This window comes from Gracilinanus agilis, chromosome 3 (assembly GCF_016433145.1).
Source record: "Gracilinanus agilis isolate LMUSP501 chromosome 3, AgileGrace, whole genome shotgun sequence".
Lineage (NCBI taxonomy): Eukaryota > Metazoa > Chordata > Mammalia > Didelphimorphia > Didelphidae > Gracilinanus > Gracilinanus agilis.
The window spans coordinates 639,587,140-639,600,408 of NC_058132.1; the positions used below are offsets into that span (position 1 = coordinate 639,587,140).

The window sequence follows — 13,269 nt, forward strand, 5'->3', positions numbered from 1 at the left end:
AGGGAGGGAGGGAGGGAGGAAGGAAGGAAAGGGAAGGAAGGAAGCAAAAGGAAGGAAGGAGGAAGGAAGGAGAAATAAAAAGAAAGGAGAGAGAGAGAGAGAGATGCACTCAAACTGAGCCACCTCACTGCCCCCTGCAATTATTTTAAATGAAATGTCTCCTTATTCCTCTTCCTGCTGGGTTTTGTGGTGATACACAGACATCCTGAGGATTTCTGTGGGTCCATTTTATATCCTGCAACTCTGCTGACGCTATTCATTGTTTCGACTAGATTTTTAGCTAATTTTCTCGGGTTCTTTAAGTGTGCCATGTTATGGGTGGGATGGTGACACTGGATAAGGCCTGATAGAGAGGCGGCCCAGGGTCCTCTGATGGTGTAAGGACCTAAGCTGAGTGGGGGTGAGAAGCTTGGGAGGACACCAAGTTGTGCTGGTGTACACCGGATCCCACAAAGTATTTGAAGCTCAGCTGCACACCCACCTCCCACCTAACAGTGATCAAGTGAGAGCTGTGAACTGGATCTCACAGCTTCTCTGAGTCCTTCTCCTGGGTTTAGCTTGATGGGTAAAGCCTACGACTGTGACATGATTGTGTCTGAGCAGTCCCCTCCCCTTGGATCCAAAGAATGGAGAAATGATCTTTAAGATTTAATTGTAATAAACTCGGGGTGGGGGGGGGTCAAGGAAACTACGCTAGACGGCTGATGATCAGCTCGTCAATCAAAGAATCAAGTTGAAACTGTCTGCTGGAGAGGTTTCCCCCTCTGTGGCACTTTGGCCCTGACCAGGTGAGTTGAGGATTGATGGTGTTCTTCCTTGATGTTAAATGATTGATGTACGGCACAGCTCTGTCCAGAAGTTGAGGATCTGATAATTAGTGGAATAGGATGCAGGTAACGTACGCAGGTCTATTGGCCTCCCCACGCAGCCACCCGGGGCCCCTCCTCAGGAGTGATCCAGGCCTGGCAGCAACTGCTTTTTGCCTCCTGGCTCAAGGCATCCGGGTTAGTTCTAAATTCTAAAACTGTTGGCTGTCACTCATCCTGTTCTCCATTTTGCTTATCAGGAATTGATGTTAGAGCCATCCTATCATCTGCAGGGAGTGATCGTTTTGTTTCCTCATCTACTATTGTAATTCCTTTCCTGCCTTTTTCTTGTCTTATTGCTACAGCCAGCTTTTCTAGAACAATATTAAGCACTAGTGACAATCATGGGCGTCTTGGATTATCCTCTAGCTTATTCCCATCACAGATAATGCTTGCTGATGGTTTTAGGGAGATACTACTTATTCTTTTGAGAAAACTTCCATTTATTCCTCTGCTTTCCACTGTCGTTGTTGTGGTTGTTGTTTTTTAACAGGAATGGTGGTGTATTTTGTCAAAGGCATTTTCTGCTTCTATCGAGGTAGATGATTTTTGTGGATTTCGTTATTGATATGACCAATTATGCTGATAGTTTTCCCAATATTGAACCAACCCTGCATTCCTGGTATGAGTCCCACTGGGTCATAGTAGAGGATGTTTGCGAAACATGGCTGTAATCTCCTTGCTCATATTTAATTAGCCATTGGGGAAATAGGTCTATAGTTTTCTTTCTCTGTTTTGGCTCTTCCTGGTTTAGGTATTAAAACTATATTTGTGTCACAGGAGGGATTTTGGTAGGGCTCCTTTTTCTATTTTTTTAAAATAGTTTACATAGTTCCAACAGTTATATATTGAATTTGATGGATCTTCAAGTGTTTGTAGGATTTACTTGTTAATCCATCTGCTCCAGGAGCTCTCCATGGCTTGTTCCATTTCTTTTTTCTAAAACAGGGTCATTTAACCTTTCTATTTCCTTTTATTTTCTCTGGGCAATTTATATTTTTGTAAGTATTGTTCCATTTTGTCTAAGTGGTAAACTATTAGCACATGGTTGGGCAAAATAAGTCCCAATGATTTTTTAAATTTCCTTTTCATGACAGTGCATTCACTCATTTAATTTCTGAAAGTGGTAATCTGGCTTTCTTTTTTCTTTCTTTCTTTTTTTAAACAGATTAGCCATAGTTTATTTTTTCTTTTCTCATAAAACCAGCTTCTAGTTTTATTTATCCAATTTTTTTGCTTTCAGTTTTACTAATCTCTCCTGTGATTTTTAGGATTTCTATATTGATATTTAATTGAGATGTTAAATTTTGTTCTTTTTTAGTTGCAAATCCAATTCATTGTTTTGCTCTTTGTCTTTTGTTGGTGTATGTCGGGAGATATGTAAATTATCCCCTAAGTACTTATTTAGCTACAACCCACAAGTTTGGGTATGTTTCCTCATTGTTGTTATTATCTTTAATGAAGTTATTGATTGCTTTTTATGATTTGTTCTTTTACCCACTCACTCTTGAGGATAAGATTATTTAGTTTCCAGTTAATTTTTTTTTCCAGTTAATTTTTAATCTATGATTCAAAGACCCTCTTTTGAAGGAAATTGTTGTTGCTTTATAGTCAGAAAAAGATGCACTTAATTGTTCTGCTTTTCTCCATTTCCTTGTAAGGTTTTTATGCCCTAATATGTGGTCATCTTTTGGCAAAGGTGCCATGCATAGCTAAGAAGTAGGTATACTCTTTTCTATTCCCATTCAGAATTCTTGAGTGGCCTCTCATATCTAACTTTTCCAAAACTCTATTCATCAACTTAACTTCTTTCTTGTTTATTTGTTGGTTAGATTTATCTTGACCTGAGAGGGATAAATGGAGGTCCCCCACTGGTATCGTTTTGCTATTTCCTCTTGTAAGTCATTTTACTTTTCCTTCAGGAATTTGGGTACTATACCATTTGATGCCTATTTCTTCAATATTGATATTAATTAATCTTTTGGCAAAATCTAGTTTCTTGGATTATCTTTTAATTAGGCCTATTTTGTTCTTGCTTTATCTGAAACCACGATGGCTACCCCTCTTGTTTTTTGTTTTTTTTTTACTTCAGTCGAAACCTAATAAATTCTGTTCAGGCTCTGTTTGGCCTCTCCATTTCCACTGTGTTTCTTGTAAACAGCATATTGTTGGATCCTGGGTTCTAATTCATCCTGTTGCCCTCTTCCATTTCAGGGGTCAGTTTGTGCCATTCACATTCAAAGTTGTGGCTACTCTGTATTTCCCACCCTCCTCTTCTTTTATATTCATCCTTCCCTTTTAATGCTGTCTCCTCTTCCAGAGTCCCTTTGCTCCTGAGCACCCCCTTATCTACATATCTTCCCCATCCCCCAACTCCCAGCCTCTTCTCCTGCTTCCTCATAGAGTCCAAGGAGTTTCTCTCTCCAGCTGTGTGTGTGCGTGCCTATACTCCTCCTTCCGTGAATCAGATTGGCTGACAGTGAAATCGCAGTATAGCTCGTTCCCCCTCACCCCATCGCCTTTCCCTGCAAGCCTCCTCTATGTGAAAGAAGCTCCCAGCTCTTCCTCCCCCATTCAGGGCTCCCCGTCTTCAGCCTTCCCGCCTTCCTCTGAGAGCCTCACAACGTGACAGCATCTAGGCCAGGCCCTCTGCTGGGCACACTGGGAGCCTTCTGGTCCCTCAGCCCCTGTTCTGCACTCTGCTCCTTCCCAGGCTGGCTTCCCGCACACACACACTGGGGTCGTCCTGGCTCGCCTTTACTCACTTGCATCTGTTCAGGCGCTTTTTTGCCCACTCCTCAGTGCGGCCCCAGAATCCCCAAATCCACCAGGCCTGTTCCCTGCCTTTTCCCTGGCTTGGCCCTTCTCAGGGATGTGCCTGGCTGGGATCTCAGGCTTTTAGCACAGTCCTAGATTCCTCTAGGGAACCACCAGAACAATTCTCTGTCCCTTTAGTCCAGGCCACCCTTCTCCTTCCCTGACTGTGCCTGAAACGTTCCTCCTCCTCCTCCCCCCTCCTCTTCCCTCTCCTCTTCGTCCCCTTTGTCCCCCTCCCCCTCCTTCCCCTCCCGCCTCAGAGTCAGAGGGTCTAGCCAGGGCCGGCTGCAGATGGTGGGTGACTGGGGAGTGGGAAGCTGCCCTGTCCCTAGGGCTCCTTCCTGATCTGGGTTCAGGGGTCTGTCCTGGGCAGAGGGAAGATCTCCCAGATGGCAGGGGGCTCACCCGCCAGCCTGGGGGGCCCCGAGACAGGCTTTGTGGCCCCACTGGGTGTGCTTCTCCTCCTTCCTTTCATGGAGGGCAAGACGGGGAAGAGGAGGGGGGCGAGAGGGGGCGCAAACCTCAGCCTGCACAGAGGCTCCTCAGCTTCCTCTGGGGCTGCTCCATCCCTGGCCGGCTGCCTGCCCCTCTCCACACCATCCGTTTTATTTCTAAACTGACCGCCAGCCCCGGCTCCATGAGCAAACGCTCCCAATGAGGGACGAAATGTTCCGCTTGTATCTGTTTCCCTAAAACCCTTGGCTCCATCCGTGGATAATGACGCGGGAAGGGCTGGGCAGGGGGTCACACAGCCAGGACGGTCAGAGGTCCCACTTGAACCCGGGGCCTCTATCCACCGAGCCACCTAGCTGCTGCTCCCGATGACCCCACAAAGGTGTTCTGGGCCGGCTCCCTCTGGCCAGGGCTCGCTCCTCCTGTGTGCCTTCCCCCCTTCCTGGGATTCTGTCTCCCCTCCCTGCAAGGCAGAGTTGGCGCCTCCGGGGTACCTCAGGACCCGAGTCCTTGTTCTCTCCCTCGTGATGTTTTGGGGTCACGCCTAGCAATGCCAGAGAGCAGAGCTGTGTGTCCTGGGCAAGCCCTTGCCCTCTCTGGGCCTCCATCATTCTCGGGGGGCCTCCAGGCTCTGTTTGGTGAGCCCGGCTTTCTCCCTGGAGCCGCGGCCCACCCCGCAGGATGTGGGGGGCTCGTGTGTCCCCCACTAGCCCTGCCCATCTGAGGGTGCCTTCAGCAGGGGGCCACAGAGAGGCTCTCACTGCTCCAGAAGCGTGGCACAAGGGGAGGCGGAGGGGGGCCCAGCCACGGGCTGCCGGGGGACGGGGCGGAAGCCCCATCGCCATAGAGATGACCCGATTGTCTGCTGGTCCCCCAGCGGCCGCTCCTTCCTGCTGACTCACCGCAGCGGGCCCTGGGCCCACACGCAGGCAGGAAAGTGTGGCGGCAACCCGGAGGCTCCCCTCCCCCTGGCAGGGGCTCCCCTGGCTGGCCCTCACTATGTGGCAGGCCTGGGTGGGTCACCCTTGCCGGGCTTTACCTTCCTCATCTGCAGAATGGGAGCAGGCGGGCACGTGGCCCCCGGCTGGCGCGGCCCAAATGCCAAGGGCGGGCCCCACAGGCGGGTTGGCGGGGCCCGGGGGAGAGGTGCCGTCCCGAGCCCTGGATTCCGGTCCTTCTTCTGTCTACTAAGCCGCGGGGCCTCTGGGTTTGCCTGTCTGGACTCGGCCGGGCCCATCAGAGCCAGGAGGCTGCTGAGGGGCCTCCAGAAGGCGGTGTGGCCAGGGCTGGGGGGCCTCTTCCGGGCAGGCCCCGGGCCTCCATGGCTCTTCTTTCCCTCCACAAGGCTCCTCGTCACCGGGCCCTGGAAGCAGAGGGGAGCCGGCCACTTCCACAGCTGCACCCTGGGCCGCGATGATCAGATCCTCTGTCAGCCTCTAAGTGAGTCAGCTGTGGCTGGGGGGGCCCCAGAGCCCCCTGGGAGGCTTGTCCGGCCCGGGCCAGCCGTGGAGCCCCCGGCTCCGACCCCAGAGTCAGCATCTGCCCTCCCCGTCCCCAGGGTGGGCTCCGGCTGCCTGGCGCTGCCCGGTCTCCAGCCAAGGGCTGGCTCTGGCAGCTGGGCTTGGGGCAGCAGGGCAAGGGGTGGGATACCAGGGCCCTGACTGGTGGGCCGAGGACCTGGGTTCTAATCCTGGCTCAGCCCTTAACCCCCCGGTGACTTTGGGTAAGTCCCTTCCCCTCTGTGGGCCTCAGTTTCCCCTTCTGGAAGGAGGCCCTGGCAGGCTGGACCCCCATCATTATCAGACCATCTGAGCCCAGGGATGAGCCCCTGGCCGAGGGGAGGGTTTCATCTTCCTGCCATCCTGCCCTCCTCACGGCCCTCGGCCCCTTGTCTTTAACCAGAGCACGTGCCCACTCCTCGGGGCTCACGCCCTCTGCTTTCTATGGCTCGGGACCCGGATGGCACCTTGGTGGTGAGTGTGCAGGATGGGGTGCAGCCAGCACTGGGGGCCCGGCCCCCCCAGGATGGGAGTCTCTGCTGCTTCCATGCAGGGCAGAGGGCACTGCCGCCCCCGTGCAGGGCAGAGGGCACTGCCGCCCCCCGTGCAGGGCAGAGGGCACTGCCGCCCCCGTGCAGGGCAGAGGGCACTGCCGCCCCCGTGCAGGGCAGAGGGCACTGCCGCCCCACATAGCACCGTCCCCTCCCAGGGTGCTGCCCCCTGACCACCCTTGGTGCCCCCGCCCCGTCCCTCCACAGGTGTGTGTCCAGGTGAAGAGGAGGAGAAGCCCCCAGAGCCTGGCCCAAGAGCTGAACGGGGCCTGCAGCCTCCTGGGGGCAGACTTGGGCCTCCGGGACTGCTTCGGCTTCCCAGGTACTGGTGCCGGCGAGCCCTGGGCCGGGCCGGAGGTGGGCGCCACGGGGGCCTCGTCCTTGTTTCCTAAAGAAGCCTCGGATGGCCGTCCCGGCCGGTCCTGCCTGACCCTGGAACCTGCTGCCAGCAGCCCCCCCCAGGACCCCCCGGACCTCCCCGGCGCCAGGCCGAAGCACGAGGGCAGCATCAGGGAAAGGCGGAGCCTGGAGGACGAGGACGAGGAGGAGGAGGAGGCCGGTGAGAAGGCCGAGGCTCCCGGGATGGCCGGGCAGCCCCCGCAGGCAGCAGGCAATAAGAACGGTCATCCATTGCTAAGAGCTGACCCTTGTCTAGCACGGCCGGGCCAGGCTCGGTGCCAAGCGAGCACGTTAGAACGACCGGCCACCTAGAGCGGGGGCTCTTGTTATCTCCATTTACAGATGGGGATACTGAGGCAGGGTACAAGCCCGCCCAGGGTCACTCAGCTAGGAAGGGTCGGGGGCTGTGTTTGGGCCTCTGCCCCCTCCCCATGGTGGCCGGACCAAGCAAGCCTGCCTAACCCTGAGGACGGCGGCCAGTCTGGTCACAGCCACGGTTCCCCTAGGCCTGGCCAGTCTCCCAGACGGGCCTGGAGTCTGAAAGACCCGAGTTTGAGGGCTGCCTCCGATAGATCGTAGCGTCTCACCACAAGAAACTTTGGCTCTTGCCATCTGCCTCAGAGAAGCGCGAGCTCAGTGCCGGCCACTTCGGGGGCTGACCGAGGGGCCCCCCCGCTCCGAGGGGCCCCCGTGACCAAGACCATCGGCCCAGGCGGCCGACCAGCCTTTGGGGCCCAGCTCTCCGGCCGCCGGTCTCGGCCAGCAGCCTCTGCGCGCCCCCGCCTGGCCACCCCTGCCCCAGCGCCGTCTCCACCAGCTGGGCCTCTGAGGGGCCGGGCCGGGAATTAGAGACGGGCCTGTATTTGCTCAGATGCTCTGTGGGGTCTCCCTTGGGGGCCGGCAGGGGTGGGCGCTGGGCCTCGGTCTGAATCTCTGGCTCTGTGAATGCCAGGCACGGAGATCGCCATCGTCCTGGATGGGTCGGGAAGCATCGACCCCCCCGACTTCCAGAGAGCCAAAGCCTTCATCTACAACATGATGCAGAACTTCTATGAGAAGTGCTTCAAGGTACCAGGATGCCCCTCGCCTGGCTCTGCCCAGAGCCGTGCCCCGGGCGTCCCGCTCTGCGCCTCCTGGACGAGCGGCGAAGAGGGAGCCAAGAGCCCCGGCCCCGCGCAGGCTGGCATGGCAGCTTTGTATGGAGGGCGTCAGGAGCGGCCGGGGCAGGGAGGCTGGAGTGATCGTGGGAGGGGGTGGATGATGGGCGCCAGCCTCGCTGGGCACAGGTGGCATCAGCCTCACTGGGCATGGGTGGCACCAGCATCACAGGGCAAAGGGCATAGGTGGCACCAACCTCACTGGGCACAGGTGGCACCAGCCTCACTGGGCATGGGTGGCACCAGCATCACAGGGCAAAGGGCATAGGTGGCACCAGCCTCACTGGGCACAGGGCACAGGTGGCACCAGCCTCACTGGGCACAGGTGGCCCCAGCATCACTGGGCACTGGGCATAGGTGGCATCAGCCTTATTGGGCACAGGTGGAACCAGCCTCATTGGGCACTGGGTATAGGTGGCACCAGCCTCGTTGGGCATTGGGAACAGGTGGCACCAGCATCACTGGGCACTGGGCATAGGTGGCACCAACCTCACTGGGCACAGGTGGCACCAGCTTCACTGGGCACAGGGCACAGGTGGCACCAGCATCACTGGGCACAGGGCACAGGTGGCACCAGCATCACAGGGCCCCAGTCTCACTGGGCACAGGGGAGGCCTGCAGCAGAAGTCCTGGCTGGGCTCCTCTTGGGTGCCACAGCCAGGCCGGGCCGGCGTGCCCTGTCTTGCAGTGCCGCTTCGCCCTGGTGCAGTATGGGGAGGTGATCCAGACAGAGCTGGAGCTGGAGGACAGCGAGGATGCGAGTGCCGCCCTGTGGAGAGTCCAGAACATAGTCCAAGTGGGGAAGGTGACCAAGACTGCCTCAGCCATCCAGCACGTCCTGTGAGTGCCTGGGCCAAGGGAGGCAGGACCGACGGCAGCCCCTGGCACTGGGCCCCTGGCACAGCCCTGGGAGGTGCTCAAGCCGTCAGGGTGCTCATCCCCATTTTACAGATGGGGAACTGAGGCTCGGTCTGAGGCCAGAGGCCCGCTGCGCCCATGGGGGCCCCTGATTCCACCTGCTCCCCCTCTTCCCCAGGGACTCAGTCTTCGTTCCCAGCCGGGGCTCCCGGGAGAAGGCGCCCAAGATCATGGTGGTGCTGACGGATGGGGACATTTTCCAGGATCCCCTGGACCTGGCCAGCGTCCTCCACTCCTCTAGGATGCGCGGCATCGAGCGCTTCGCCATCGGGGTGAGTCTCTGGGCCAACGGCTGAGAGATCCAGGGCCTGCCTCAGGCACTGGCCCAAGCCGTCTCCCCTGCCTGCCCTACCACAGCAGAAATCCTTCCAGGCCTCCTCCTCCAAGGAGCCCTCCGGCTGAAACGGCTTGGTGCTGGAGGTGCCAGGGGAGATCAAGCCCAGCTCAGGGAAGGCCACCCTCATGCAGTGATTCCAAAGGGGAGGGAAAGAGCACCTGAGAGGGCCAGGAAAGGAGTGCAAGCTGGAAATTCAGAGACAGACAGAGCTGCCAAGGGAGAGTAGACACTTAGACATCAGAGACAAAGGTGTGGAGGCAGGAAATGGGCTGTCATGCATGGGGAACAGCAAGTGGGCCTGCAGTGGACAGTGTGCAGATGGCAAGCCTAGGAAATCAGATAGAGGAGGTGGGGGGGGAGCCATGTGGTGAGGGGCTTCCCATGCCAGGCTGGGGGGTTGGTATTTGATCAGAGAGGCATTAGGGAGCCATGGAAGTTTTTTGAGCAGGGTAGGATGTGGCAAGACTTGGGTTTTAGCAGCGGGGTACAGGTAGACTGAAGACAGAACTGGCTGGAGGCAGAGAGTCTGAGGAGGAGGAAGAAGGGAGGAAGGCTTCCCCTAGGGTAAGGATAGAGGGAAGGGGATGGTCAGGTGGGGGAGGCCAGTTCCCCCAGGTCCAGGTATCTCAGGGGTGGAACTGTTAAGTGGCTTGGGATGAATGAGAACAGCCAGAGACTCAGTGTAGCTTGCAGAGGCTGTTCTGGTCAGCCTTTGGGCTGTGTTTATTTTTATACACCTTGGCGTGGAAATTCATTTTCAACACGCATCTTTTCTTGGAGATAATGATTAAGTCATACATTAACTTTGTTACTAACAACTTCTTAGTCTCCAGTAACTTCCAATATTTTTCAAAGGTATGTTTTGACACGTTTCCCAGGCTATGGGGTGGAGAGTGCAGTTCAGGGATGTCCTGGCCTTTGCACGCACTCACGCAAGGCTACTTCTCCATTTTTTCATCCATTGTAATGTACCAAATCAGGGATGGGGCAGGGGGAGGGGGAGGCTTATTGTTTCTGGTTTCTCATTAAGTAAGCTTCTGTGTATGGGAATGGAAAATTGGGGCTTGTTGGAGTTTAAAATCTTGAACATTAACTCACTATTTGCTGGTTTGTTATGAAGTGACTCTTAGGGGAATTTCTGTATTTCTGCATGTAAAGGTGGGAATTTCCTAGGAGTCTGTAGGAGGCCTGTAAAAGCTCTAGTAACAGCCTTTACTGTTCTGTATTTCCCTGGGGCTGAATAGGGATACTGATCACAATCAATAATAATGGTTCACTAATAAGGAGTGTTAGTAAGAGAAGAGCCACACAGGGGTATCTGAGTGGGGGGTTTTCATCCTCCATGGAATCTGCTGTGCAGTTCCAGGATCCCTCCCTGTGACTTTGTTATTCAGGAAGGGTTTGACAGCCCCTGGCAGTCAGGAGAGAAAAGAATAACACCCAAAGCTCCCATTGCTAGAGCGCTCCCTCGAGGCACAGAGACCCTATACCCCTCCCTTCCCCAGCAGCCGTGGAGGCAGGTGCCACTACTACATTTTACAGATGGGGAAACTGAGGCAGGACTAAACAAGCCTCATTGACTCTTACCCACGGCCTCTGAGAGGCCAGTGGCAATCTGTGGGCTCTGGAGAGTGAGGGCAGCCAGCCCTGTGCCTGTCCCTCACCCCAAACATGGGCTCCCCTAGGCAGCCAGGCCCCATTAGCACAGGGCCTGGCACACAGAAGGCACCTAAGGAGGGCTCCTTCCCTTCCCTCTCCCTGGCATCCTGCTCAGGTGGGAGCTGCATTCAACCAAAGCAAGGCTAACCAGGAGCTGCACCTCATCGCCTCGGACCCCGACGAGGCCCACGCCTTCAAAGTGACGGACTACTCGGCCCTGGATGGCCTGCTGAGCAGCCTGGAGCAGAAGATCCTCAGAGTGGAAGGTTGTGCCCCACCCCATGCCCCGACTCTGCCAAGGCTGCCAGCCGCCCTGGTCTCCTCCTACTCCCTCGGGGCTGCTCTGGCCGCTGGTCCGGAACCTCAGAGCCCCTGGGCATGGGCAGGTCAAGGCCCGAGCAGTCAGAGCCTGTGGCTGAGATGAGACCGGAAGGCGCCCTGGCCGGTGGGAAGCCCAGAGCCTAAATGCCCCAGCCTGCGCCTCGGGCGCCACATCTGGCCAGCGCACGTCAAGTGGGGCCAAGGGCTGGGCGCTGCTTGGCACAGACGTGCTCCTGTCTGGCAACCTTTGCCCCCTGCCAATGCGGGCCCTGCCTTATACCCAGGTGTGCCCAGGATGTTGGAAAGAAGTCGGGAGGGCTTGTCACAGCCTGGCCCCTGCCCCAAGCTTGCTGCGAGCCCAGTCAGGGAACTGGGCACCTTCCGGTCACGGTTCTTTCTTGGGCTGGCCTCCCTGCAGAACCCAGAGCAGCCGCGATCATCTCCTTCCTTTTTGGCCTCCAGGCACCGTTGGGGAAGCCTTACAGTACGAGCTGGCCCAGATTGGTTTCAGTGCCCACGTCCTGGGCAAGGTATGGCTGAGCCTCCTCGAGATCCCTCCATCAATTATCATCCGGCCGTCCGTCCGTCCATCCATCCATCGATCTGCCCATCTGCCCATTCCCTTGTTCACTAATACAGTCCGTACGTTCCTGTTAAGTGCTGTGGACGTGGCCCCCAAATGAGCTCTGGACGCCTTGGCTTGGGGGCGCAGCCTGGGCTGAGGAGTGGCCCTGGAGCCCCCTCTCATGGGGCGACTTGTGGGGAGGAGCCACTCGCCCGGGCCCTGGGCTCCGACGTCCCTAGGGGAGTCCCCGGATGCTGGGTGTCCCTCTCACTCATTCCACCAACAAACATCGCAGGCCCCCCCCCCCGCCCTGAGCCTGCCCGGCCCAGTCACTGTCCCCTTCCTGTGGCAGCAGCAGGTCCTGCTGGGAGCCGTGGGGGCCTTTGACTGGTCGGGGGGTGTCGTGCTGTACCACACGGAGAACCACCAATTTCACTTCCTCAACGAGTCCACTAGGGAGTCCAGGACGGCCCAGTACGGCTACCTGGGTGAGGATGGAGGCCGAGAGGCTCTGGGCAGGGAGGGAGGCCGGCCCTGTGCCCGCACCTGCTCCCCATCCCGGGGATCCTGATCCTACCAAGCTGTGGCAGAGAGCCGGGGTCAAGGCGGGCACAGGCCAGGCGGGGGTCTTTGAGGGTCCTGCCGGCATCTCCCCCTGAGCCTGCTGCCTTTGAGCTTGGCTTGCCAGCATCCGGCCCAGGGAAGCAGCACCCTAGTGAGGGGGCGCAGTGTGAGCCCGAGCCCGAGCCCGCCCCTGGCCCTGTGTGTGCTCGCCGGGGGGCCCCTGTGGGCCAAGCTGCCGGCCGGTCTTTGGCGCCCGTGAAGGGGGGAGGGTGGGGAGGAGCTCCACGGAGGGAGGCGTGGACGGCAGGGGCTCTGGGGCCCGCCACCTAGCCCCGGGGGACTCTGGGCAAGCATGCTGCCTGTTCCGAACCCCAAGAAATGAAGGGGTTCAAGGAGATGCCCTTGGGGGGCCCTGGGCGAGTGTGGCCCCGGGCCGCAGTCTGGCTGGCCCTCCTTCCTTCCCCGGCCCCAGGAAGCCCGAGGGGGGCCGGGAAGGAGCCTCCTCCCGAGCCAAGCAGTGGGCTTCCCACGCCCATCCCATCGGGCACCAGGATGCCCATCTCTGCCAATAGCTTGGCGGGGGCTGCGGCCCGGCTCACCTCCTGCCCCCGCCAGGCTACTCTCTGGCTGTGGTGAACACGAGCGGCGGGACGTCCTACCTCGCCGGCGCCCCCCGGCACGGCCACAGGGGAAAGGTGCTCTCTGTCCCCAAGGACCGCCTGGGCCTGGGCTTCCGGCCCATCCTCGAGGGAGAGCAGGTACTGGGCTCCCAAGGGCTGCCCGGGGCGGGCAGAGGAAGGGAAGCCCTGGCAGCGGGGCCGGGTCCAGGCTGCCGTGTCTGCGGCTTCCAGATGGGCTCCTACTTCGGTTCCGAGCTCTGCCCCCTGGACGTGGACATGGACGGGACCACGGACCACCTGCTCGTCGGAGCCCCCTTCTATCACCTGCGCGGGGAGGAAGGCCGGGTGTACGTGTACCGCCTGGGCGGGCAGGTGAGGAGGCCCCCGTCGGCAGGACGCGCTCGGGGATCTGCCCACCTTCCCGGCCGGCTCGAGTCCTGGGCAAATGACCGGCTGGAGGAGGGGCTGGAGGGGGCTGGGAGGATCAGGGGGAGCCTGGGGGGGGGTTGGAGATCGTAGCCATGTCGTTCCTTAGGAAGACAA

The 13,269-nt window shown here is 57.9% G+C and overlaps 1 protein-coding gene across 1 annotated transcript in view; it reads left to right on the forward strand.

Moving 5' to 3' along the window:
• The window catches only part of ITGAE (integrin subunit alpha E), a 27,152-nt gene that overhangs the window by 5,537 nt on the left and 8,346 nt on the right, over positions 1–13,269 (forward strand). Inside the window, exons 4-14 of the mRNA XM_044669479.1 lie at positions 5,014–5,576; positions 6,039–6,295; positions 6,394–6,745; positions 7,538–7,653; positions 8,431–8,582; positions 8,779–8,932; positions 10,772–10,922; positions 11,440–11,507; positions 11,895–12,030; positions 12,722–12,864; positions 12,958–13,098. Of these exons, the coding sequence (XP_044525414.1) occupies positions 5,014–5,576; positions 6,039–6,295; positions 6,394–6,745; positions 7,538–7,653; positions 8,431–8,582; positions 8,779–8,932; positions 10,772–10,922; positions 11,440–11,507; positions 11,895–12,030; positions 12,722–12,864; positions 12,958–13,098 (2,233 nt within the window). The remainder of the gene's footprint in view (positions 1–5,013; positions 5,577–6,038; positions 6,296–6,393; positions 6,746–7,537; positions 7,654–8,430; positions 8,583–8,778; positions 8,933–10,771; positions 10,923–11,439; positions 11,508–11,894; positions 12,031–12,721; positions 12,865–12,957; positions 13,099–13,269) is intronic.